Source organism: Phalacrocorax carbo, chromosome 4 (genome assembly GCF_963921805.1).
Source record: "Phalacrocorax carbo chromosome 4, bPhaCar2.1, whole genome shotgun sequence".
In the NCBI taxonomy this organism is placed as follows: domain Eukaryota; kingdom Metazoa; phylum Chordata; class Aves; order Suliformes; family Phalacrocoracidae; genus Phalacrocorax; species Phalacrocorax carbo.
The window spans coordinates 681,637-706,792 of NC_087516.1; the positions used below are offsets into that span (position 1 = coordinate 681,637).

Consider the following 25,156-nt stretch of genomic DNA (forward strand, 5'->3'; position numbering starts at 1 on the left):
AACTGGGAGGTGTAAAAGCCATGGGGGGGGGGGGGGTGTTTGCTGCAGAGCTGCACAGGGAAGGACCTGAGCATCTCTCCACGTCAAAGCAACTCCCAGCTGGGACAGAGTGGGTTTCGGTTCCCCCTCGAGCCCCCGGTCGCTGCCGTGGCAGGACCAAACCTGCCTGGATCAGGGTGCTCAGCCCCCCTCGGAGCCGGCGGTGGTGGGGACCGCCCGGTTTCACTTCCCTGCAGTGGGCGGGGAGGACGAGGCGAGCTCCGGGGTGGGGGGCCGGCACCCTGCCGAGCTCGGGGTGCTGGGTGCCACCAGCCCCGCCGCCATGGCCTGGGCCGGGGAAGGCGTCGGGCAGCTCGCAGGTAAGGTCCCTCGCGTGCGCTCGAGGACGCGGTGGGCTCACACGCGGCCGGCCGACCCCGCGTGCCCCATGGCGGGGTGGCGGCGGGTGGCTGTGGCTGTCCCCCGTGACCGTCGCCGTGGCCTCTGGGCACCGCTGCCTGGACGGGATGGTTTGCAGCGGGGCAAAACCAGCCCAAAACCGGGACTGGAGAAGGATTTTCTCCACTCAGATGGATTGACCGCCCCTGGGCACCGAATGCATCTGCCCGCCTGTCCGTCTGTCCGTCCCTGTGCCGCTCTGGGCGGTGGGAGGTGCCCGTCGCGGCCGCCAGCTGTGGTTTAGGGCTTTTGCTGGCGTTCGCATGCTCGCACAGCTTCACCCGGCAAGAGCCGAGGCCTCGGCGGGGGGAGCAGCGCCTGTTGCGCAGCCCCAGCCCCGCCGCCAGCACGGGGGTCCCAGCCCGGGGGCCCCGGAGGAGGGTCCCAGGGCCTTTGCTCGGCAGCTGCACACCCATCCCGTGGGTCCCGTGGGGACCCCCAGCCCTTGCAGGCAGCGTGAGGTTGCAGGGGGCTGGGTTACAAACCGGGGGGAGGATTTAGATTCCAGCGCGCATTCCCCACCAGATTAGGTCTGTGGTGGGAAGGGTCGGAGGCAGGTGACGGATTCCTGCCCCGTGACACACCCCAGCCCCGCTGGGAGCTGCCCTGGGGGCAGCCGGATAGCAGCCACCCCCCCAAGCCCCTCGCCCTGGAAGGAGAGGAGGACTCTGGAGCACCTGGGGATGAAGCAGCTCCCCAGTCCCAACCGCCGGGGACCCCCAGTGACTGTCCCTGGGGTCACACTCCCTAGTACCTGCTCGTGTGTACTCAGTGGGGTGTTGCACATGGGTCCCCCCCCAAAGCAGTCACCCCAGTGCTGTGGGGGGGAAGTCTGGTGGTGCTGGGGACTGTCCAGCTCGCCATGTCATCCCCGTGTCCCCCTGCACCCTGCGGGCAGGGACTTGTCGGGGCAGCAGGACGCTCTGGGGTGGCTTGTCCCTCGCCCAGAATTGCTCACCGGGATTTTTCCCGGCTGTGCTCCCACCTCCTCGAGCAGCCCCTTCACTCCGATGCCCTCCGCTCCTTTGCTGCCGCTGTCAGTGTGTTGGTTGCTGTCGGGTCCGATTTTTGCAGGCTCTTCCTTGCACTCCAGGCCCTCCCGCTGTGCGGACATTCCCGCTTTCCTTAGGAGGACGTGACCCCCGTGGCCACAGAGGCATCGCCAGCCCCCCCAGCCCGCGGTGCAGGGGGTGCTCAGCCCCTCTCCTCGCGGAGCAGCACGAGGCTGAGAAAAGCAAAGGGGTTGTAACACCTCCTGACTTTCCACCTGCACTCGTGACCTTCAGGCGTGCTTTTGGTTCCCCTGCAGCCATCCTGGAGTCAGAAAGCAGCGAGGAGGTGGAGGAGGAAGAAGAGGAGGAGGAAGAGGCAGCTACGGTGCAGGTATCACTCACAGGCTCATTTTCTGTTTTATTTCTTACTCCTGCCCATGTAACTCTGGAGGTGATGAAGGGATGGTCCCGCCGTGCCCTCCCCTCCAGCCGCAGCTGTGTGCCACGGTGCCAGGGTGCTGATCACTGGGGTGTCACGGTCACAGCGTCCCCAGCGCGGCTGGCGGTGTCCAGGCGGCTCAGGGCTCAGCAAGACAGTGCCAACTCAATGCCGTGCCAATGCAATGCCAAAGCAACCCAATGCCGTGCCAACTCAATGCCAAAGCAATGCCAAAGCAATGCCAAAGCAACCCAATGCCGTGCCAATGCAATGCCAAAGCAATGCCAAAGCAATGCCAAAGCAACCCAATGCCGTGCCAAAGCAATGCCAAAGCAATGCCAAAACAACCCAATGCCGTGCCAACTCAATGCCAAAGCAATGCAATGCTGTGCCAAAGTAATGCCAAAGCAATGCCAAAGCAATGCAATGCCGTGCCAATGCAATGCCAAAGCAGCTCAATGCTGTGCCAAAGTAATGCCAAAGCAATGCCAATGCAATGCCAAAGCAGCTCAATGCCGTGCCAACCCAAGGCCGTGCCAACGCAATGCCACATGCGCATCTCTCCCCCAGCAGCACCCGCCCCTTGGCCAGGAGGTGGGCGAAGCGGAGGAGCGGCTGGCCGAGCTCGAGCAAGGTGAGCCCCGTCCCGCTGCGGTGTCACGTCCCGGCACGGTCCCGTGTGGGGACTCGGGGGCGGCTTCAGCCCCTCGCTGGAGCCGGCGGTGATGGGGTCAGTGGGAAAACCCCTGTCGTGGTGCAGAGCCGGGTGCAGTCCCTGGTCCTGGGTGACCTGGCAGGGCTCTCCGGGGTGGCTGCGGGCGGGGAGGAGGGCAGGGTGCCAGCTGGGACCCCCACCGGGCACCGGGGGCCGGGCGGGCGCCTGAACCCGGGCTCCGCCGCTGCCAGCGTCGCAGGCGCTGCTGGCCGAGCTCTCAGCGCTGGAGACAGAGTTTGAGATCGAGAGGACGTGCCGGCAGCGAGCCGAAGCCTACGCAGCCCAGGTAGGGGTGGGCAGCGTGCCCCCACCACTGTGTCCCCCCCCAGCACCCGGATGCCCACAGCCCCTTCAAGGGTGCCAGGGTGCTGGTGCATCCCCTCTCCGGCAGTAGAAACCCCAGTGCTGGAGGGGAGGGGTCTCTATCTCTCCATCCCACCCCAGGTGAAGCAGGAGAACAAGCAGCTGAAGCGGCTCAGCTTGGCCCCACCAGCCTCTCTGGCCGTGCCCGAGGAGGAGCCCCCCGCGGAGGACCCTGACCCTGACCAACACTATGGGCAGCAGCTCGAGGGTGAGCCGGGCTGGGGGTCCTGGCTACGCCCCAGCCAAAAATGGTGAAGCCGGAGGCAAAGCACCGGCCCCTGCCCTGCTGCCCCGTCCCGGTGTCCTCTAAGCCCAGCTCAGCCCGGCCCCGTGGTTTTGGGTTGTGCCTGGGCCTTGTTCCAGGAAAACAACAAGAAAGTGATACTGAAATCAAGAAAAGGTGAAATGAAAGTGCTGCTGGTCACGCTTCCTCCTTTCCCATCCTGTTTGCAGCCTGACGCTCCATCCGCCCGTCAGTTCTGGGGGTGTCCGGGGAATGCGCCCCTGGGGGGGGATGCGCCCCTCTGGGGGATGCGCTGCTCAGGGAGATGCACTCCTGGGGGAGAAGGCACCCCACGGGGGGATGCCCACCCCAGCTGATACCCCATGTTCGGGTGATGTTGTGAATTTGCCCATGGGCTGACCCTCGGGGGATACTTGGGGGCAGCTTTGGGCAGGGAGAAAGGTGCTGAGCACGGTCCCTGGTGTCCTGGGGGCTGCTGTCCCACCCCGTTGCCACGTGTCCGACCCTCTGGGTCACCTCCCAGAACCAGCTTCCAGCAGGGTCACTGGTGGCGCGGCCAGGATGGGGTGAGGGGGTTGCTGTAGCACCATGAGCCTGGTCTCAGGCTGCGCTTCCCTTTCCCTCCCCTCACTCCCCTCTTTCCCACCCCTCGCACCCCCCTTTCTCACGGCTCGCTCCCCGCTTTGCTCCCAGATTTGCAGGAGAAGATCTCCTGGCTGGTGGCGCAGCGGAAGGACCTCACGCTCCAGGTCCAGCAGCTGCAGAGACAGAACCAAGACCTGCAGGACCAGGTACCTCCTGGGACCCCCACTGGGATGCCCCAGCCGAGCAGGACCCCCACCCGGGGCAGGGTCCTCCTTCATCACCCTCCTTATTCCCCTCCTTCCCTGGCTCCTGCCCATCCTCGTAGCCCCTCGCCAAGCTCAGGACAGGATTTTTGGGAGGATAGGCCCCCCCTCTGCAGCCCCTCACCATCACCCTGATGTCCTGGGGGGATGTGGGCTGGGCACGGTGGGACCCCCCAGCTGAGCCCAGGGCTGAGCAGGGGCTTGTCTGGCTGCAGCTGGAGATGGGGCAGGGGGAGCAGCAGCGCCTGCAGGCAGCCCTGGGCACCAGCCAGCGGGCACTGAGGTCCTTCAAGAGAGGTGAGTTGGCTGCTGGGTCCCCAGGGCCGTGTCCCCTCCCCGCCTCGCTGCACCCCAGCAGGCCAGCCAAGGAGCAGCTGGCAGCTCCCAGTGCCACCAGTGCCACCCAGTCCAGCAAACCGGCGAAGCCAAAGGCAATGGTGCAGCACTGGGAGCTGCAGCCAGATCGCTGGGACGGGGGTGTCCCTGTTGGCGGGGGGTGGCTGAGCCGAGGCTCCCGGGGTGCCGCGCGCCCCGCCGTGCTGGCGCCGGCCCCCCCCGAGCCCCCGCTCTCCCCGGCAGTGTCCCAGATCGTCACCCAGGATTACTGCGAGGCAGTGCAGCAGCTGGAGCTGGAGCAGGACCTGCGCCTGCAAGCCGAAGCCTTCGCCCACGAGGTGCGGCCGGGCCCTGGGCCACCCTGCCCGTGGGTGCTGGGGTGGGGGGACAGGCTCCTGGGGGGGTGTGGGAGAGCAGGGGGGGCTGCTTGCTCTCATTGTCTCTCAGTGCAAACACCCCAATACTCATCCCACTGCTGGCTGCACCCTGGATCCCAAGAGGATGGCGATGCTCCCGGGCACCCATCGCGGTCCCCTGGGTTGAGGTCGGATGGGTTTTGCTCCCAGCATCCCCAGAAAGGGTTTTTCTCTCACTGGGGTGAGCCTGGGGGCTCGCTCCCTCCCTGACCCCCGTCCCCATGGGCAGATGCTGGTGCAAAAGAAGGAGGCGAACAGGCAGAGCATGATCCTGCTGCAGAGCGCGGGGCCCAGCGCCCAGCTGCTGGCAGCCCTGCAGGAGGTGGGACGCCTGACCCGGGCGCTGGAGGAGGCCAGGCAGGAGCAGCAGCGGCGGGTGAGGACCCGTCCCCATGGGTGGGTGACATGGGGTGGGGAGCAGGGATGGGGCACGGCACGGCTCTGGGGCTGGCGGTGGCTTCCCCTGGGTGCGGGCACCAGCTGCGATCAGGATCAGACCCCTCCGTGCTGTGTGCCAGCCCTGGAGAGGTTGTTCTTCCATGGATTTCTGCTAGCACATCTCAGGTGCCAGGGAGAGGGGGTCCCACGGGTGGGCTATCCCAGGGTGGGAGCCCCCACACTGGGCTGGCACCCTCCAGGCCACTGGGCTGCCATCACCCAGCTGAGAATTGCCCTAAAATTAGCTTCAAGTTCCTTGCAAGTGGCCAGTTTGTGGGGCTGTGGAGCATCCACGTCCCTGGCAGGGATGGCTCCGGGGGTCCCAGCTCCTGGGCTGCACCCAGCTCCCCCCATCCCCTTGCTCCCCCAGGTGAAGGAGCTGGAGGAGCAGCTGGGGAGGCGGCCGGAGCCGGCGGAGCTGGATCTGGCCCAAGCTGCCCTGGCTGTGGCAGAGGATGAGAAGTTGCAGCTGAAGAAGCAGCTGCAGGAGGCCGAGAGGCGGCTGGTGGGGCTGGAGGAGGAAGGTGGGTGGTTTCACCCCTGCCCGACGCAGGCAGGAGCCTGCAGCGGTGCCAAGGGATGCCCCCGGCGCTGCCCACCCGTGGCCGAGGTGGGCTCAGGCTCCGAGGGGCACCAGCCCCCCCACGCAGCCCCAACCGCACCCCGTTGCAGTGGGGTCGCTGCAGGAGAAGCTGGCCCAGGTCCTGCCGCCGCAGAGCCAGACCCCCGAGCCGGCTGCGCCCACACCGCCGCCACCGCCGCCGCCGCTGCCACCGCCTGCACCCGCTGTCCCCGTGGAGTAAGTGACACCGCCGGTCACCTCCTGCAGAAAGCAGCTGTGGCAGCCCAGCGGCTTCCAGCTTGTCTCTGTCCTAGCAAACAAGCCGGGCTGGTGGCCGACCCTTCTCCCCCCCCAGAACCCACCGCTCTCGCCCGCCGTGCCAGGCTGTCCCCGAGCCGTGCCCCGGCACCGTCCCCGGCAGGACATGCAGGGTGGGGGGGGCAGAGCTGGCCGCAGGGGCCAGACCCCGGCGGGATGTTGGGGGGGGGGTGAGGTGGGCCTGGATCCGCGCCGGGCAGGCGGTGGGCAGGCTGTTTTGTGGGCGAGGGGTGCAGCTCGGCCGTGCTCTCACCTCCCCTCTCCCTTCCAGCCCGCTCTCGGCGATCAGGCAGAGGAAGGGGCTGGCGAACGTCCAGCGCAGTAAGTCCCCCCCACGCTGTCCCGCTGCCCCCCGAGGTGGGGGTCCTGGCACCATGGGGGTTCCCCTGGCAGTGCCGTGGGGATGGGGGAGTCGCTGGGCATGGGGAGGACGGGGTTTCTCCGGGACAGAGGTTTGCCAACGCCGCAGTGGTTCAGGCATCTCCCACCCATCCGAAAGCGTTGCTCCAGGCTCCCGCTGCGGGGTGACGGGCACCCTGCCAGCCCCTCGCTCCCCAAAGGAGGGTGCTCGGGCCCCAGCACCCCTGTCCTGCCCAGCACGGGTGGGAGATGGCCGGGTTTGGGTCGTTGGGACCCTGGGGGTGCTGCAGGGAGGTGGCAGCTCCCCACCCCGGCAGGGACTGAGACCTGTCACGAGTGCGTGGGGTCTCAGCACGGCGCTCCCTGCGCAGGCAAGCCAGAAGCCGACGATGTTAAAGCTCGAGCCGTGCAGGAGATGATGGAGCGGATAAAGAACGGGGTGGTCCTGAGGCCCACGAAGGAGCGGGTGCTGGGCCAGGTAGGCTGGGACCAGACTCCCCGTCCCATGGGGGCGTGTCCCCAGGGAGCCCCAGGAGTCGGCGTGGGTTTGGGGAGCGTTGGCAGCCCCAGGGAGCTGTGGGGCCAGCGGGAGGCGGCCACATCTCCTCCCTCCCCTTCCGCAGGGTCCGGCGGTGGCGGCCAGCAAGCGGAGGAGCGCAGCGCTGGAGCTGCAGGGCATCCTGGTGAGCATCCCCATCCCGTGGCTACGCCAGGCCATCGCGCGGGGACCCGGGTGCCATCGTCCCCACCTGCAGCCGTCCTGCGTGGGGCTGCGTTGGGGCCATCCTGGCTCCCCGGGGGTCCCGGCGCCTGGATGTGGCCCCTCAGCACCTCGGCTGTGCGTGGTGTTTCCTAGAGCACCATGAGGAGGGCGAGCAGGAGGTCGAGCGGGCGGCAGAGCAGCCTGAAGAGCAGGGACAGGCAGCTGGAGGCCATCCTGCAGCGGCGGCGCCGGGCTGTGGATGCCTCCCTGCCCACAGCGCCGCAGGACCGCGAGGATGCGGGGAGGCCGGATCCCGGTACGGTGCAGGGGATGCGGGGGCTGGTGCCAGATGACCCCCCCCCCCCCCGAGCGAGAACATCCCCAGAGACTGGCACAGGGGTGACACCTACACATGTCCCCTCGCTGCAAGTCTGACTGATGCTCTGTGGTCCCCGTCCCATCACCGATCCCGGTGACAAACTGTCAGGCGATGGCACGGGTCCCCATGGGCTCTGCTCTTGCTCTCACCCCACTCCATCTCTCCTTTCCATGTGTCTGTCTGTCTATCCCCAGGAGACAAGGACATCGGCACGGCTCCATCCAGGCACTCGCCGGGGTGCGGGGCCGGGGTGCCGTTCAGACCCCGGGCAGTGGGGGGCCTCCCCAGGACCCGGCCCCTCACCCACCTGGCCGGAGGCAGGGGGGAGCTGGGGTAGAGGCAGCTGCCGTGGCGGGGCGAGGAGGGGACCCGGCGGTGGGGACGGCTGCGGCAAGCTTTCACCCTCATTTTCCAGCACGTTGCATCCACTTGTGCCTTAATTAAAGCGAGGTGGCACCGGGTGCCCGCACGCCGTGTTGTCACCGGAGAGGCATGTCTGCCCGGCGAGGGGGTGGCAGCAGGACGGGGCTGCGGCCGGCGTGGATGGCAGCGGAGCTGCTGCAAACTGGTCCTGGCGAGAGGATTTTGGGGACTGGAGCGGGGCACCCACCCTCCTGCCACCCTGGGGTGGGCGGCAGCTGGCAGGGACACCCGTAACGCGGCACTTAGCTGCTGCGAGGAGATATTTGTGTCGCCCTTCACCTTTGCAGCCTGAAATCTCCACATTTAAGGAGGTAAATGGTGCCCAGACCCCAACACAAAGGCACTTTGACTTGTGTCAGGGCAGAATAAGCTGCAGTGTCCTGTGCCCCACCATGCCACGGCCCCTCTCCGCTGGCCAAGCCGGGGAGTGAGACCTAAACCTCCTCCTTCTGGTGAAGGAAAACCCCCAGAGCCCCGAAGGTCTGGGGTTTTCCTTTGGAGGGAGGCTGTGGCAGCTCTCCCCAGCTCCCCCCGATCACACAGGCAGCCCCCACCAGGGGAGCCCCATCCCTGCAGGAGAGGTCCAGCCCCAGGAGGGGCTTGTGGGGCTCCAGCGGGGCCACGCTCCACACCCACCTTGCCGAGGGGTTCAGGTATTTCGGTACTCAGAGGTGAAGAGCATGGATGTGCTCCCAAGCACCCCTAGTCCGGAGGCACCCACCCTGCCAGGGCACCCAGGGGTGCCCCCTGCCCTGCCAGCATCCCCCCCATCCCCTCTCCCTGCCGCAGCCTGTTGCAGGGGTGTTTCGGGTGCTTTAAGGCAGTCCTTCGCCTGCAGCACCAGAACAGCTTCGTACAGCTTTGAATTCACCCACGGCAACTTCCAAAATACCCAGTGGCAATGCTGGAGCGTACTGGGAAGACGGGCGATCGCTGCTGGAAGGGTGGGGGTGAAGGGATGGCTCCCCAGACCCCACTGCACACATCCTCCCTCGGGCCCGAGGAGGTTTCAAACCACAGCTTGTCCTTCCACACCCAAAGAACAACAAAACCTTCATTTAATTGTGGTTTCTCCAGCTCGGCCGCCTTGTTGCGGGCAGGAGACGTGGGGCAGGGGGAAACCAAGCGAGAGCATCCTCCGCCCGTGCAGCAGGTGCTTAATGAGCCAGTGCAACTCCCTTCCTCCTCTCGGGGTTGGTGTTATTGCAGATAAATTGTACAGTTGGGGCCCTGAACCTGCGGCAGGGAGGAGAGGCTGGGCCTGGACTGAACACCCGGGAGAAAGCCGAGCTGGCGGCGGCGGCTTGGCCGGCAGCGCTCCCCCCCCGTAGCGTGGTTTTGGGGGGAAGCCACATGCCGGGGGAGGCCGGCGGGTGCTCAAACATCCCTTCCCGGGGTGGAGGGGCTCCCCCTTCCTCCGGAGGGTGCCGCAGGGACGTGCAGGGCGTCAGGATGCTAGTATGGGGTCAGGCACCTATAGAAGCGGGCACATACATCTGGCATCCCCTATAGAGGACTGGGCCAGGGCTGCTCAACCCTGGGGGACAGGCAGGACCCTCTTTCCTTTCTAGTTATTGGGTCACACGGTCGGGGGGGGGCAGCTGCTCCCGAGCGTCCCCCTTCCGCGCCACATCTCCTTCCAGGATAAACACACACGCCTCGGCTGCAGCCCGGATTTACGTTCCTTCCACTTCCAGCCAACGACCTCACGTTGCCTTTTTGGGTTTGTTTTTTTTTTTTGCAATAATTAAAGAGGTGTCTGGGATCAGAGTGAACGGCCCAAAGGAATAAGGACGTGCCCGGGAACCCGCTGCGGTGGCAGCGGGGAAAGGGCGAGCTGTTTCCTAAGCCTCCGAGGAGGGGACAGGTCCCTTCCCGGGGTGCCGGCGGTGGCTGCGGTCCCGGGAACAGCCAGGCCAGGTCACTGTGTTACAACACTCCAGCCCTCTGCTTTATTTTTTAAATACATTTTCCTTCTTCTCGAAGGCGTAGACAACTTGAACTAAAATATTTAAGGCAAGGAGCTTATCCTTCTAATTACGAAGCGTTTCTCGCCCCGGCCTTTCGATTCTCTGGGCACCTGAGGGCTGCCATGTGGAAAGCAGACAAGGAAAAGCTGCTCGCAAGACTAAAGCTCACCAGACTGAAGGATGAATGTCAGCTCGTTGAACAGATCCTCTTACTGGAAAAGAGAGAAAGAGCCGCAGGGACCGCACCACCAGGACCAGTTTGACCAGTTCAGAAAGCCCAGGGAGGCTGGAGCCAGGCTGACCCCCTGCTCCTCCTTCCCCGGCCAGAGCTGAATTTCTCCAAATCCAGCTTTTGGGGTGACTCACGTGGCGAGGGACCCGGCGCCACCCGGCCCTCGCGCTTCGATCCCCGCCGAGCGCGGCCTCCCCTCGGCGCCGGGGGGGGAAATGCCGCGGCCCGAGCGCGGTTACTCACCGGCAGCCTGCCCTTTCCCACCGCCGCGCTCTGCCCGCTCCGTATCGAGTGAATTCCTCTCCCCTGATTACATCCTCCAAACACCCATGAAAATCAATGCCGGCTCCGCTCCCGTGGGACGGGAAAGCCGTGCCCCGCCGGCCGCACCGTCCCCAAGCCGCCGGAGCCGGGGGAGAGGTGCCGAGAGCTGCCGAGCAGAGACGCTTCGCGGGGCGGCTGCGTATTAATATATGTGGCTTTTAAATACTTAATCAAAGCAGTAATTCATGCTTCTTTTTAAGCCGGAGCTTCTTGCGAACCCTCTGTGGGTGGATGCCGGGACACCCCTGCCTCGATCCTGCAAATGACAAAGGATTTTGTCTTATTCACCCGATTTGCCCCGTGTTTCAGGGCAGGGAACGGGGTGTTTTGACCCAAGCCGGGCTCCGGGGAGAGGGTGTGTTTTTGGTAGCCAGCCCCAGAGCTCTCTGCTCACAGCAGATGAAAGCCCAGCCAGGGAGCCGAGCGCGGTCCTCGCAGCCGTAGCCTTCGGGGCGGGAGGGAGGCTTTTTCTGATGCTCACCTTTGAAATATTTACAGGGTTTCGCTCGCTGCCATCCAGTTACACAACTTATCCGAATCTGGTTCAGCTCAGAGAAATGCGTGTCATTAACATCTTAAACACCCGACGATCACAAGCAGTACTCGGGGAAAAATGGACTTGTCAGCTGGAAAAATACACAGGGATCTACCCTCGCTTTCTGGCTAAGTGAACGGGAAAACGAGGCTTAAAAAGGCTCGGTAGAAGGGACGTTGAAGGTACCCGTCTTCCCCATTTTCACTGTTTCAGCAGTGGAGGAGTCCTGGGGCTCTGCTTTCACTGCTGTGCCCCAAGAAAGAGCCCTCCATCGCGCCCCACTCCCCCCCGCCCCGTGGCAGCGACAGCTCTCAAGGAGTTTTCCATCACTCCTGCCCCACGTTCGGAGAGACAAAACTAAATTTAAATCCCTGCCATCCTCGGCTCCGCGGCCCGCACGTCACGCAGCCCCAGCCCGGGGGGCTTCGCCTCGCCTGCCGCCCCCGGCCCGCGGATCTCGCCCGCCCCGGCCCATCTGGCTGCGCCCGAGGCGATGCAAACTGTTAAACGCAGCTTGGAGCAGAGCTGTGAACACACAGCCGGGAGCTTCCCGGCAGCCTGCTGCTCCCCACCTCCCTCCTCCGCGCCTGGAAAGCTATTTTTCAGTCTAAATTTGGTCACGCTTAAACCTGTCCATCAGGGAAGGGAGTAAAAGCATGCAGCTTGTCTCGCTGCTCGCCGCGGCGGGGACGGAGCACGGGCCCGGCCTCCCCCACGCTGTGGCCTTGAAGCAAAGTTACAGCACATCACCCAAGCTGGGGAGCAGCTCTTCCAGGAGCTTCCCAGCGCTCTGGGCGAGGCCGATGGTTCTCTCCCCGCCACGCCCTTGCATCTTGCACGCTTTACCTGCAACTAATCACTCCGCTTTGCCTTCAGTGCTTTTACCTTCATTTCTCTGACTCCCGGACACCAAAGAGCTTTGTGCTGAAAACAGCCGCCTCCTGCTAACCCCTCTCAGCGATCAGCGCCTCCCAAGGCCTCTGCGATGCGCCTTCTGCAGCCCTCAGGTCCCCTCGATCGCTCTGGCAGCCTCCGCTATTTCTCTAATAAAATAACAAAAACAACCAGCGCGCACAGAGGGCGATTTCCCCGCGCGACACCGACTCAACGCGGGAGCCGAACGCTCGTGAGCCGGAGGGACGACACCACATCCAGCCTCTCTAATAAGGCAAGCTTCATCCGTAGCCTTTATTAGACGAGCAGCCCTCCAACAGAAACCACATTTCTATTAAACCAGCATCAAAACCCGTGTTAGCGGCCCCTGAACAAACCCAGGGGCAGGGAGGGGAGCGGCGGGACCACGTGCATCACCTTCGCCTTCAGAACTGGCCGCAAAATGAGCCATTTTCCTTCCGAAACTCCCCAAAAAGCCTTCCCGAACCGTGAAATTGCGCAGCTGAGCTGGGGCGTCCCTGCGCTAGAGCCGCACGCAGCCCCGGCTCCTGGCTAGCACAGGCGGATCGAGCACAGGCTGAAAGTGACCAACAGTTAGGCAAAAAAAAAAAGGGGGTTTTTATGATTACAAGAACAAAGGGATCACCTCCTCCTCAGTATGATCCTTTTTTCCTTTCCCTTTAGGACAGAGGGGAGGCCCGGCGAGGTTAGCAGCCCAGGGAACACTGAGCAGACACCCAAGGGAAGCCGAGGCGACTCGCTCAGCGCCTCGCCCCCCTCACACGGCGCGGAGAATCGCGCTCTGTGAAACAGCTTGCCGGGGCCTCACCCGACCGGCCAGCACCGCCGCGGCGTCCCTGCCACGCGGGGAGGCTTCCCACAAAACCAGGGGAGAGTGAAAACGGTATTTCCAACATTGGAATCAAACAAAAAGCGACGTCGAGTCCTTCCAGGTCACCTCCCCGCAGCTGCGGGGCGCAGGGAGAGGCGCCCGCCCCCGCGCTCCCCTCCCGACGCGGGGCATCCTCCAGCGCTGGCCGGCTCCCAGCGGGCCACGCCGTGGTTTGACAGTTTGATTACTTTATTTTCCTTTTTTTTTTTCTAATTAATGGCTCTGCGTAAACCTCAGTTAAACGTTAAGCGCATTCTGCTGCCGCACCGAGGGAACCGTTCCCCCACAGCCAAACTACACAAACTCCTGGCTTTAAACCCCGGCAGATGACAGCATGTCCCGGGTCCCCGAGCGGGGTGGGCAGCGCCGGGGGGCCGGACCCCCCTCGCGCTCGGCCAGGGCCAAACATCCTCCTTGCGCACAGTCCCGGGGGATCAGCAGAGCTGTATAAAAAGGTGCGAGGCCTCCCCGTCTGTCTGTCCAGCGCCGCTGGCACCTCCAGCCATCGCCCAGTTTATTCATTCCCAGCAAAATCCCTTCTGGAGGCATCGAGGAGGGTCCGAGCGAGACCTGGGACAGTGCTGCCTCGCAGCCCTCTGCACAGTTTGGGTCTGCCTTGCTCCTTCACCGCAGCCGAGGCCGGCTGCATCCAGGGCTCAGTAAATCTTCTGTCGGCTGGGCAGGATGGCCTCCTTGATGAAAGAGAAGATGAGGAGGATGCCGGAGCGTTTGCCCCTCTTCCCCTTGGTGAAGTAGTTGGAGACCACGTCGTCTGCGGAGAGAAGGGAAGAACAATCAGACCCAAACCCACCGACGGCCATGGGAGCCCTGGGATGGGTTGTTTGGTTTCAGGGCAAGGCATGAGCTGCCTTTAAAGCACGGAAGTTTCTGGTTTGCTCACATCTGGCCTCCCTGGGTATTTCAGTAAGCCACTGCTGGGGAGCCCAAATCCCAGACTCACTGTCTTGAGCTGTAGGGAGAGTCCAGGGAAAGCGACAGGGCCCCAGGACTGGAGAGGTGCAGGGTGTAAAGCTGGAACAGCCCCCCGTGCTCCTCACCCTCACCCTGCAGAAGCCTCCCCCGGCCCTGCCTCGGCTTTTGGCAGGGTTTACCCGACCAGCCGCTCCCCTTCCGTCCTCCGTGCAACGGGAACGGGGCGCGTCGAGCACAGGCCCCTGCCAAAACCCAGCTCCCGAGGAGCGCTCACCTCCAGGCTGCACCGTGGAAGGCAGGACGTTCTCTCCAGCCGACAAAGAGACGAAAAACGCGAAAGGAATTAACCACAGGCAGAACGTGAAGTAGGCGAGAACCTGCGGGCAGAGCAGGAGAGGCGGTGAGAGCCGAGCCGCGGCGCGCTCGGGGCCGCTCCGCACGCTGAATTCTGGCCGGGCTGACGCCCCCGAGCGCCGCCTCTGCCCCCCTACGTACACCCCGGGTTTCAACCTGAACCCCAGGAGAAGCGTTAAACTTCATCAAAAGGTGTAGGGTTTTTTTATTTTAGTGGGTTTTTTTTCTTTGTTTTTAAAATTTGTGCTAAGTGGCAGCTACTGCTGGGCCTGAACGAGCCCCTCTGTGAATTCGCACCTTCGCCCTGGCAGGTGCGAGGGCGGGGACGCAGAAGAACCAGCACATCAGAGACATAAAAATAATGAGGAGCAATTACGCCAAAAGGGAAGCGATTTGTGGTTGGCTTGTAAAAAAAATATTTAAAATAGTATTATTTTCTAGTTTTCCTAAGTTTTTAGCATTTCAGAGAAAAAAAAAAAAAATCTGTGTTTAAGATTCAATATTTTTTCTGCCCTTGAGCTTTAAAAGCCCAAGTCCACGCCTGAGAAAAGAAACTGCGACTTCCCTGGTACTTCCGAGGGAACAAGCACAGGAACCCCCAGGGAAAGGCTGTGAAAAAATATCCTCCGCGTGTCTTACTGCTGACTGGAAAAATGACATTTTCCTCCTCGCCTCCCCCCGCAGCAGCTCCGCGCTGGCTGGAAGAACAGGGACCGACTCCTTCCCAAAGGCCTCACCTCAGAGAACAGGTAATACTCCTCGGCGAAGTACTGGAACGCTAAGTAGTGATTGAATATAACCAGCACTGCCAAAGGAAAACACAGCAAAGTCAGTCTCCAGCCTGGAAGAAACACCGTCGGTGCATTCCAAGGCCCCCGGAGGAGGACATCCACCTCCGGAGACCCCACGAGGAGCAGCTCCTCCCTGCTGCGCGCCCCCTTCCCCGCCACCCCTCGACACCTGGAGTCCTGCTGCTGCTAAAATATTTTCACGCGTCTGGTGAGAAACGGCGTGAGGAGCCAGCGCCCCCCGCCCAGCTCCGCTCCTCTGCGCAGCCCCAGGCGAGTCCCTCGTCCCGTCGGTGCTTTATCCTCCGTGTCCCCGAGGGCACCCCGGAGAGCCCAGCCTGACACTTGCTAATGCTGCGCGGCGCCGAGAGAAGCGAAAAAACCCCACGTCCCCAAGAGCTGCTGCGGAGAGAAGCTCTTCTGCCATCTGTAAACCAAGTCAAGCTGAAACGCGGCCAGGACGGTAGGGTTAGCGCTGCCCTCAGCGGTGAAAAAACATCACTAAGTTATCAAGAGGCAGGAGTCAGAGCCTCCTTTGGCCTTTTATTTGAGATGCCACAACAGCAGCCCCAGCCCAGGAGCACTGGGTCAGCGGAGCCCCGGTACGCAACGCTGCATCCCGCACTGCTTTATCGTCCTCTCCAGCCTGAGGACGGCACCGAAGGTCTGGGTCTGCCAGAAAACACAGCTCCTGATCTACGCACCACGGGAGAGCTACGCTCGCTTTCAAGGAGCGGACAAAATCCTGCCTAAGCAAATGCTTTAAGGAGCAAAGGTGTTTTAGTCACCACAGACAGTACCCTGAAATATGCCGAAGGACTGCAGAAAGTCAGGCCAGAAGAAATTTTGCCCGTTCACTACTTCAGGCATTGCCACGAATCACTCGGAGCAGAGATCTGAAGTCAGATCCACGCACGGGAAGCTAAAACACACAGGAGACTCGGCAGCTTGCAGCGGGAGGGAACCTTTTGGCCTCCTCAAGCAGCCAAAAACCAGTTTAGCTGGCAGAGCTCCCGGCCCAGCACCCCAGGCCCAGCGGCGGAGCTGCTCCAGGCTCAGCCTACGACACGGCTCCGGCCGTTCATCAGCCGAGCGTGGCAGGCAAGCGACTACGCTGCCTGCTTCGACCAAAACACCCGCGCTGCTAATTTAAGCCCCTGCCCGACCCCGCGCCGGCTGCTCGGGAGGGAGGAGAGGCCCAGGCAGCCTGCAGGCACGGGCTCGGCAAAAACCGCAGGGAAGGTGCAAACGTGAACAATAAAAATCCCTGATTTAAGCTCGGCAGCTTTTCTAACAGGACTTTCCCCCGTAACCCAGAGGAACTTCCACATTAGTTGCAGGCATGTGTCTCAAAGCTTTTCTTTCTCTAAACATCACCTCCTTACAATGACACGCACGGTGTCGCACAGTCCAGCATAACGTCAGGCTGTAATTACACGCGCCAGGTTTTTCAGCGTGCTTCAAAACGCTCCGGCTCTTTACCAAGACCCAGTGACCGCCCAGAACCGACCTGCAGGGTGGACACCGAGCCGGGATCTTGTTTTCCTGGTGCTGCCACCTCAGTCTGGAGCAGAGCCAGCCAGAGGGTGAAGCAGAAGGTGCCTGGGGAAGCCCAGAGCCCTTGGCTCTTCCCCGAAGGCACTTCGCACACCACCGGGCCCAGCCCACAATTATCGCAGCCACATCACAAACCGCAATTAAGAAAGTACCGCACAAAGCTCAAAGTCCTTTGAAAAGCCACAGGCTGGAAAAGCAAAACCCAAACCTCGAGAAGGCCCTGGCAGTGCTGGGGGGCAGCGAGGTGACCCTGAGCCAGCACCGGGCCCTTGGGGCCAAGGGGGCCAGCAGTGCCCTGGGGGGCATGGAAAGGAGTGTGGGCAGCAGGGCGAGGGAGGTTCTCCTCCCCCTCTGCTCTGCCCCAGTGAGGCCACATCTGGGGAGCTGCGGCCAGTTCTGGGCTCCCCAGTTCAAGAAGGGCAGGGAACTGCTGGAGAGAGGCCAGGGGAGAGCTACGGAGATGCTCAGGGACTGGAGCATCTCCCTCGTGAGGAAAGGCTGAGAGACCTGGGTCTGTTCAGCCTGGAGAAGAGAAGGCTGAGGGGGGATCTCATCAGTGCCTGTAAATACCTGAAGGGTGGGTGTCAGGGGGATGGGCCGGACTCTTTTCAGTGGTGCCCAACGCCAGGCCAAGGGGCCACGGGCACAAGCTGGAACATGGGAAGTTCCCCCTGAACATGAGGACAAACCCCTTCCCTGTGCGGGTGCCAGAGCAGGGGCACAGGCTGCCCAGAGAGGCTGTGGGGTCCCTTCCCTGGAGACATTCACCCCCCGCCTGGACGCGGCCCTGTGCCCCTGCTCTGGGGGTACCTGCTCCAGCAGGGGTGGGACGGGGTGAGCTCCAGAGGGCCCTTCCAGCCCCCGCCAGTCTGGGATGCTGTGATGAGGTTTCTTCCGCCCCGGCACCTGCTCCCGCCCCAGTGCCCGCGCCCCACAGGAAGGCAACGTCCCCACTCACCGCAGGACAGGATGAAATTGGAGGACGTCAGGACGATGAAGGGGAAGGTCTGCAGCAAACCAAAGTAGACCAGGTTGGTGAAGAGCCCCACACCCACCATGAAACCAGGAAAATGTTCGAAGAGGTAGAGGCCGACCAGCACGGCCGAGGAGAACTGGAAGAGAGAATGGGGCTTACCTGGGGTGCAGACGGGACTGCACCCACATGTGCAGGCAGGAATCCTGCCACTATTGAGGTGTTTTTTAGGTGGTCTGATGGCACCACATCTCCCCATGCACCTCCCGCTCAGCACCAGCCCCTTGGGAAAGGTCCAAGCGGGAATCTCGCTTCGCTGCTGCGGCTCCTGGTAGGACACACCACGGCTGGGCTGCAGTTTCCCCAGCCAAGGTATCGCCCAGGAGGGGTTACGGCAGGATCACCACCTCCCCAGTGAAGCCACATGCTGATCGAAGCAGCCCCTGCCAGCCTCCCTCCTCGGGAGCCGAAGCCACCCTGGGATGCGGGAGCTTCCCGAGCGCTCACCCCCTCCACACAGAGCCCACGTCCCACGCCACAGCCACGCTGCCGCCCCGGGGAGGGGTGGGGTTCGGCAAGGAGCCGCCCGTTTCTGCAAGCGCAGGGACTCACCCAGATCATGTATTTGATTATCCTCCTGGTGACAACCGTGTATTCCTCGATCAGCTCCGCCAGGTAATACAGCCCAGCAGCTGCGGGAGAAACGCCTGCTTCTGGGGTACCCACAGGACCCACGGGCACCCAGGGACCACCCCCCCCCAATCCTTGGGGCACCTACAGCACCTCGGGGGCACCCAGGGGAGCACCCCCAAGACCTGGGGTACACACAGGACCTCTGGAGCATCCAGGGGAGCATCCCCAGGATCTGGGGTACCCACAGGACCTCAGGAGCACCCAGGGGAGGCCCCCAATCTTTGGGGCACCTACAGGACCTCAGGGGCACCCAGGGGAGGCCCCCAATCCTTGGGGCACCTACAGAACCTCAAGGTCACCCAGGGGAGCACCCCCAGGATCTGGGGTACACACAGGACCTCAGGGGCACCCAGGGGACCCCCCCTCCCATCCCTGGGGTACCCACAGGACCCAGGGGATCCCCCCAATCCCTGGAGCACCCGGTGGCCCTCGGCACGCCCCGGCCCACGGGAGGTGCTGGCCCAGGCGGCCCCAAACCCGGTCCCCGCCGGAGCTTCCTCCCGCCCCCCCTTGCCGAGAACCATACGACATATCGCGACATCCCCGGGGAGCAGCCTAGGGCCGGGCCCAACCCCGCGGCGGCGGCCGCACCCCCCGAAGGTCGGCGGGCTCACCGATGGCCAGGGTGACGAAGGCCACCTGGATGAGGAGGGAGAACCAGCTCAGGGCGTAGATGAACCACATGGCGGGGAGGGAGAGGCCGGGCCCCGCCGCCCCCGGCTCCGGCTCCCGCTGCGGCGGCGGCCCTGACCACGCGGCGCCGGAACAAACAAGGCGCGGCCAGCGCGGCCACCGCCCGCTTTATAGCGCCCCCTGCAGGCCGGGAGGGCTCCCGCACCGCCCCGGGGCGGGGATACCCCAAAACGCCCGGGGAGCCCCAGAATCACACACGGACAGCGAACAGCGGGGCGCCCCGAAGCGAACAGGGACCTCCCTCCCCAAGCCGTATTTGAACCCCAAAAACTGTACAGGGCACCGAACCATACAGGGACCCCCCCCCCCAAACTGTACAGGGACCTCGAAGTATACAGCGACCCCCCCCATATTGTACAGGGACCCCCCCAACCGTACAGGGACCCCCCCAAACTGTACAAGGATCCCCAAAAACCGTATAGGGACCCCGACCCACGCAGGGACCCCCTGAACCATAGAGGGATGCCCCAAACCCATACAGGGTCCCTAAACTGCACAGGGACCCCCCCCCAACCGTATGGGAACCCCCAAAACTGTACAAGACACCAAACCATACAGGGACACCCCCAACCGTACAGGGACCCTGAACTGTTCACCGACCCCGACCCCTGTACTGTACAGGGACCCCAAACCATACAGGGGCCACCTCAACTGTACAGGGACCCCAAAAACAGTACAGCATCCCCAAACCGCACAGGGACCCCCCAAAACTGTACAGGCACCCAGAAGTATACAGCGACCCCCCCCATACTGTACAGGGACCCCGACCTGTACAGGGAACCCCTCAACTGTACAAGGACCCCCCAAAACCATATAGTGACCCCAACCTACACAGCGACTCCCTGAACTGCAGAGGGTTACCCCAAAACCCTCCAGGGTCCCCAAAACTGCATAGGAACCCCCAACAGCACAGGGGTGCCCTAAACTGCAGAGGCCCTCCCAAACCCTGTGGCAACCCTCAAAACTGTACAGGACACCGAGCCATACAGGGACACCCCCCCGACTATACAGGGACCCCCCAAACAGCACAGGGACCCCCAAAACTGTATAGTGACCCCCAGCCACACAGGGATGCTCAAAACTGCACAGGGACCACGCCCCCCAAAATAAATGGGGACCTTGAACAGTATGGGGACACCCCAAAACCATACAGGGACCCCCAAACCACACAAAGATCCCCCCAAACCGTACAGGGACTCCAAACTGCATGGGGACCCCCTCCAAACTGTACAGGGAACCCCCCAAACCTGTGTAGGGACCCCTGAAACCATATAGAGACCCCCTGACCTCTATAGAGATCCCCCTCCACATGTATAGGGACACCTCCTGCATGTCTATAAGGGTCCCCTGCACCTAAATATGGACCCCCTGCCCAGCCATACAGGCTCCCCCATAGGGACCCCTCTGCTCTTGTGCAGGGACCCCTGATGCCATATAGGGACCCCTGCACCCATTTGGGGATTCCCATATAGGGAACCCCCTGCAACTCATGTACAGACTCCCTTCACCTGTATAGGAGCCCTTGCAGCTGTATAGGGGCCCCACAACCTGTACAGGGACTCAGAAGCCATGTGGGGACGCCTGGGACCCAGCACCCATATAGGTACCCCTGTCTCTATACAGAGACCTTCTGCACCCATATAGGGGCTCTCTACATCCATATAGTGACCCCTACACCTACCTGGGGATGGCAGCACCCATATAGGTACCTCTATATCCATATAGAGACCCTCTGCACCCACATAGGGACTCTCTCCATCCATATAGGCATCCCTACATCTACCTAGGGACCCTGGTCTGGGACCCCAGCACCCATATAGGACCCCTTCCACCTATAGGGGACCCTCTGCATCCATATAGTGTCTCCTTGCACCCATATAGGGATCCTTGCACTCACATGGGGACCCCAGGCTGGGACCCCCTGCACCCACATAGGCACCTTGCAGCGCGCCCCACCCCAGCACCCTCCTGCCGGGCCAAAACCTGACCCATGGCATGTCTGGGGCTGACCTCTCCCCACCCCAAAGCTCGGGGACACCCCGGGGGTCCCTCAGCCTCTTCCCTCCCCTGCAGCTACACTGGAATGCGCTGGGCTGTACTGGGTTGGTACCGGGCTGCACTGGGTGTCACTGGGCCGCACTGGTGTCACTGGGCTGCACTGGTGTCACTGGGCTGCACTGGGCCAGCATGAGGTCCCAGTCTCGAGAGGGGACGGGACGAGCTCCCGGGCAGGACCCATCACACCTGCACCCCTTTCTGTGCATGCCCCCTGCACCAGCACCCGCACCCCACCGGCACCCACTCCCCACCGGGGCTGGCCGGGGCACGGGGAGGGGGCTCAGAAGAGCATTTTGCACCCACACTTCACCTCCCTGTGCCAGGCATCGCCCGGTTTGCACTCACCTCCTGGGGTCTGCAGCTTTGGGGCAAGCTTAGCGCACCCCTGGCACCCTCCTGCAGCCCCTGCATCCCCCCTGCACCCCCTGCACCCTGCTGCACCCCCCTGCACCCCCCTGCATCCCCCCTGCACCCTCCTACAACTCCTTCCACCCTCCTGCAACCCCTTGCACCCTCCTGCATCCCCCCAGCACCCTCCTGCAACCCTCTGCATCCCCCCTGCACCCTCCTGCAACCCCCTGCACCCCCCCTGCACCCTCCTACAACTCCTTGCACCCTCCTGCATCCCCCCAGCACCCTCCTGCAACCCTCTGCATCCCCCCTGCACCCTCCTGCAATCCCCTGCATCCCCCCTGCACCCTCCTGCAACCCCCTGCACCCCCCCTGCACCCTCCTACAACTCCTTGCACCCTCCTGCATCCCCCCAGCACCCTCCTGCAACCCTCTGCATCCCCCCTGCACCCTCCTGCAACCCCCTGCACCCCCCCTGCACCCTCCTACAACTCCTTGCACCCTCCTGCATCCCCCCAGCACCCTCCTGCAACCCTCTGCATCCCCCCTGCACCCTCCTGCAACCCCCTGCAACCCCCTGCACCCTCCTACAATTCCTTGCACCCTCCTGCATCCCCCCTGCACTCTCCTGCAAGCCGTGCATCCCCCCTGTATCCCCCTGCATCCCCCTGCACCCACCTGCATCCCCCCTGCACCGTCCTTCATGCTCCTTCATCCCCCATCCCCCTGCACCCCCCGCCCCCCACCCCCCTACAACCCCCTGTACTCCTCCTGCACCTCCTGCCCCCCCCGCACCCTTCTGCATCCCCCCCCGCACCCCCCTTGCAACTCCAGCACCCCCATCTCCCCCCAGCCTTGCAGGCACTGCCCCTCTCCCCCCAACTCCCATCTCCCCTGGCCCCCGTAGCCCTCTCGGTGCCCAGAGCACCCACAGGACAGTGGGGTGCAGCTCAGCCCCCCCCCGCTCCGCTGGGCAGAAGCAGGGAGACCCCCGGGGCAGGGGGGCAGCGCGGGCAGAGGGGGCGAGGAAGCAAACGGCTCCCGCTTGTGCCAGCAGCACGCTGTTATTGTAGGGTCGCCCCGTGCTGCGCCCCCGCAGCGGGGCAGCCCCTGGGAGCACCCACCCGAGGGTGGCCGGGCAGCACCCCCAGTTCGGGGCAGGGCTGAGCGGGGTGCAGGGTCCTGGGGCTGGCAGGGTCCAGCCTCGCTTCGAGCCGCTCCCCTGGGGCTCCCACAGATGCTTCGTCGCTGCTGCCGCTGTGTCCCCCCGGGGAGCTCAGGGTGCGCTTTGGGGTGCGTGACCATCCCTGTCCCCCCAAGCTCGGGGTGCCCCGCAGCGTGACAGGGAGCAAAGCAGCCTGCTGGGCTTCGCTGGCTTCACCCCGAAAGTGCTCGGGGCGCAGCAACGTTCTCCCGCCCACCGTCAGCTCCCCGCACCTGGAGCTGGGGGGCAAGGATGTTGCTCTCTGAGGGGTGGGTGGGCGTGGGGCTGCAGCACCCACGGGGCTCCCCCAACTTCAGCGGCTGCCGCCCCACCACACCTCACCCACCCAAACCTTGCTGAGGCTCTGGGGAGCACGTGGGGGGGTGCATGTGCGGGGGGTGTAAGGGCGGGGGGGTGCAGTGGGGTGAGTACTTCTGCATGGGGGGGGCGCAAGGGTTGGGGGGTGGGGGTGCAGAGGCCAGGCCCACGGTGCCCGCGCTGCTGCGGCAGTGGCAGCCCGGTGCTAATGCACCCTGGTACTTCTGGCGGTGGCTGCCAGGCCTGGCGCTGACCCTGGGGACTCAGTGACCGAGCGCTGACCCTCATGTGGGGGCTCCAGACCGGCCCCCCCAGCCCCGGCCTCGGGGCCGCTCCGGGCAGCCAGGAGCTGGGTGGGGGGGAAGGGGCAGCGGGGCCGGTGCCCGGCACCGGGAGAGGGTGCACCTGTGGGTGCAGGTGTGGGTGCGCATGTGGGTGCAGGTGTGGGTGCTGTGTGGTTGGATGCTGCTGTGACCCTCGGATGCCCCTTCTGCTCCGTGTCACCCAGCCTTGCCCCGCTGGGTGCAGATCGTCCCTGTGCAGCCCTGGAGCATCCCTCGCCAAGCCACTTCTTCCTGCCTGACGCTGCTGCCCTGCTCCTGCCAACGCCCCTCCTGACTGCAATGCTTCTACCTGTGCTGCTCCTGCCCACCCTGTTCCTGCTCCTGCCTGTGCTGCTCCTGCTCCTGCCCCTGCCCCTGCCCCTGCCCCTGCCCCTGCCCCTGCTCCTGCCCCTGCCCCTGCCCCTGCCCCTGCCCCTGCCCCTGCTCCTGCCCCTGCCCCTGCTCCTGCTCCTGCCCCTGCCCCTGCCCCTGCCCCTGCTCCTGCTCCTGCCCCTGCTCCTGCCCCTGCCCCTGCCCCTGCCCCTGCCCCTGCTCCTGCTCCTGCCCCTGCTCCTGCCCCTGCCCCTGCCCCTGCCCCTGCCCCTGCTCCTGCCCCTGCTCCTGATCCTGCCCCTGCCCCTGCCCCTGCCCCTGCCCCTGCCCCTGCCCCTGCTCCTGCCCCTGCTCCTGATCCTGCCCCTGCCCCTGCTCCTGCCCCTGCCCCTGCCCCTGCTCCTGCTCCTGCTCCTGCCCCTGCCCCTGCCCCTGCCCCTGCCCCTGCTCCTGCCCCTGCCCCTGCTCCTGCTCCTGCTCCTGCTCCTGCCCCTGCCCCTGCCCCTGCCCCTGCTCCTGCTCCTGCCCCTGCCCCTGCTCCTGCTCCTGCCCCTGACCCTGACCCTGACCCTGACCCTGACCCTGACCCTGCTCCTGCCCCTGCTCCTGCTCCTGCCCCTGCCCCTGCCCCTGCCCCTGCTCCTGCTCCTGCCCCTGCCCCTGCTCCTGCTCCTGCCCCTGCCCCTGCCCCTGACCCTGACCCTGACCCTGACCCTGCCCCTGCTCCTGCCCCTGCTCCTGCTCCTGCCCCTGCCCCTGACCCTGCCCCTGCCCCTGCCCCTGCTCCTGCCCCTGCCCCTGCCCCTGCCCCTGCCCCTGCTCCTGCCCCTGCTCCTGCTCCTGCTCCTGCCCCTGCCCCTCCCCCTGCCCCTGCCCCTGCTCCTGCCCCTGCCCCTGCTCCTGCCCCTGCCCCTACCCCTGCCCCTGCCCCTGCCCCTGCCCCTGCTCCTGCTCCTGCCCCTGCCCCTGCCCCTGCCCCTGCCCCTGCCCCTGCCCCTGCTCCTGCCCCTGCTCCTGCCCCTGCCCCTGCCCCTGCTCCTGCTCCTGCCCCTGCCCCTGCCCCTGCTCCTGCCCCTGCCCCTGCTCCTGCTCCTGCCCCTGCCCCTGCCCCTGCTCCTGCCCCTGCTCCTGCTCCTGCTCCTGCCCCTGCTCCTGCTCCTGCCCCTGCTCCTGCTCCTGCTCCTGCCCCTGCTCCTGCCCTGCCCCTGCTCCTGCCCCTGCCCCTGCTCCTGCCCTGCCCCTGCTCCTGCTCCTGCCCGTGCCCCTGCTCCTCCCCCTGCTCCTGCCCCTGCCCCTGCCCCTGCCCCTGCCCCTACCCCTGCTCCTGCCCCTGCCCCTGCCCCTGCCCCTGTCCCTGCTCCTGCTCCTGCCCCTGCTCCTGCCCCTGCCCCTGCCCCTGCTCCTGCTCCTGCCCCTGCCCCTGCCCCTGCCCCTGCTCCTGCCCCTGCCCCTGCTCCTGCTCCTGCCCCTGCCCCTGCCCCTGCTCCTGCCCCTGCCCCTGCCCCTGCCCCTGCTCCTGCCCCTGCCCCTGCCCCTGCCCCTGCTCCTGCCCCTGATCCTGCTCCTGCCCCTGCCCCTGCTCCTGCTCCTGCTCCTGCCCCTGACCCTGCCCCTGCCCCTGCTCCTGCCCCTGCCCCTGCCCCTGACCCTGCCCCTGACCCTGACCCTGCCCCTGCCCCTGCCCCTGCCCCTGCTCCTGCTCCTGCCCCTGCCCAGGCTCCTGCTCCTGCCCCTGCCCCTGACCCTGCCCCTGACCC

General features: G+C 64.6%; 2 protein-coding genes and 1 long non-coding RNA gene across 3 annotated transcripts; 2 read left to right on the plus strand and 1 right to left on the minus strand.

The window, feature by feature from the left end:
* Positions 1-322: 322 nt before the first annotated feature.
* Positions 323-6,032, plus strand: LOC135313222 (shootin-1-like). Its single transcript, XM_064450778.1, has 11 exons — positions 323-359; positions 1,748-1,821; positions 2,440-2,503; positions 2,776-2,870; positions 3,029-3,155; positions 3,885-3,982; positions 4,255-4,336; positions 4,619-4,713; positions 5,021-5,167; positions 5,600-5,753; positions 5,902-6,032. The coding sequence occupies exons 1-11, from the start codon at positions 323-325 to the stop codon at positions 6,030-6,032; spliced, it is 1,104 nt and encodes a 367-aa protein (XP_064306848.1).
* A 1,038-nt stretch (positions 6,033-7,070) lies between these two features.
* LOC135313231 (uncharacterized) lies at positions 7,071-8,012 on the plus strand. Its single transcript, XR_010372865.1, has 3 exons — positions 7,071-7,152; positions 7,326-7,488; positions 7,746-8,012. It is a non-coding gene; the product is annotated as an uncharacterized LOC135313231 (long non-coding RNA).
* Positions 8,013-12,194: 4,182 nt separating this feature from the next.
* Positions 12,195-18,901, minus strand: TEX261 (testis expressed 261). Its single transcript, XM_064448781.1, has 6 exons — positions 18,734-18,901; positions 18,039-18,118; positions 17,412-17,565; positions 14,846-14,913; positions 14,029-14,131; positions 12,195-13,593 (listed from the first exon to the last, which is right to left on the minus strand). The coding sequence occupies exons 1-6, from the start codon at positions 18,801-18,803 to the stop codon at positions 13,478-13,480; spliced, it is 591 nt and encodes a 196-aa protein (XP_064304851.1). The 5' UTR covers positions 18,804-18,901; the 3' UTR covers positions 12,195-13,477.
* Between the last annotated feature and the right edge of the window lie 6,255 nt (positions 18,902-25,156).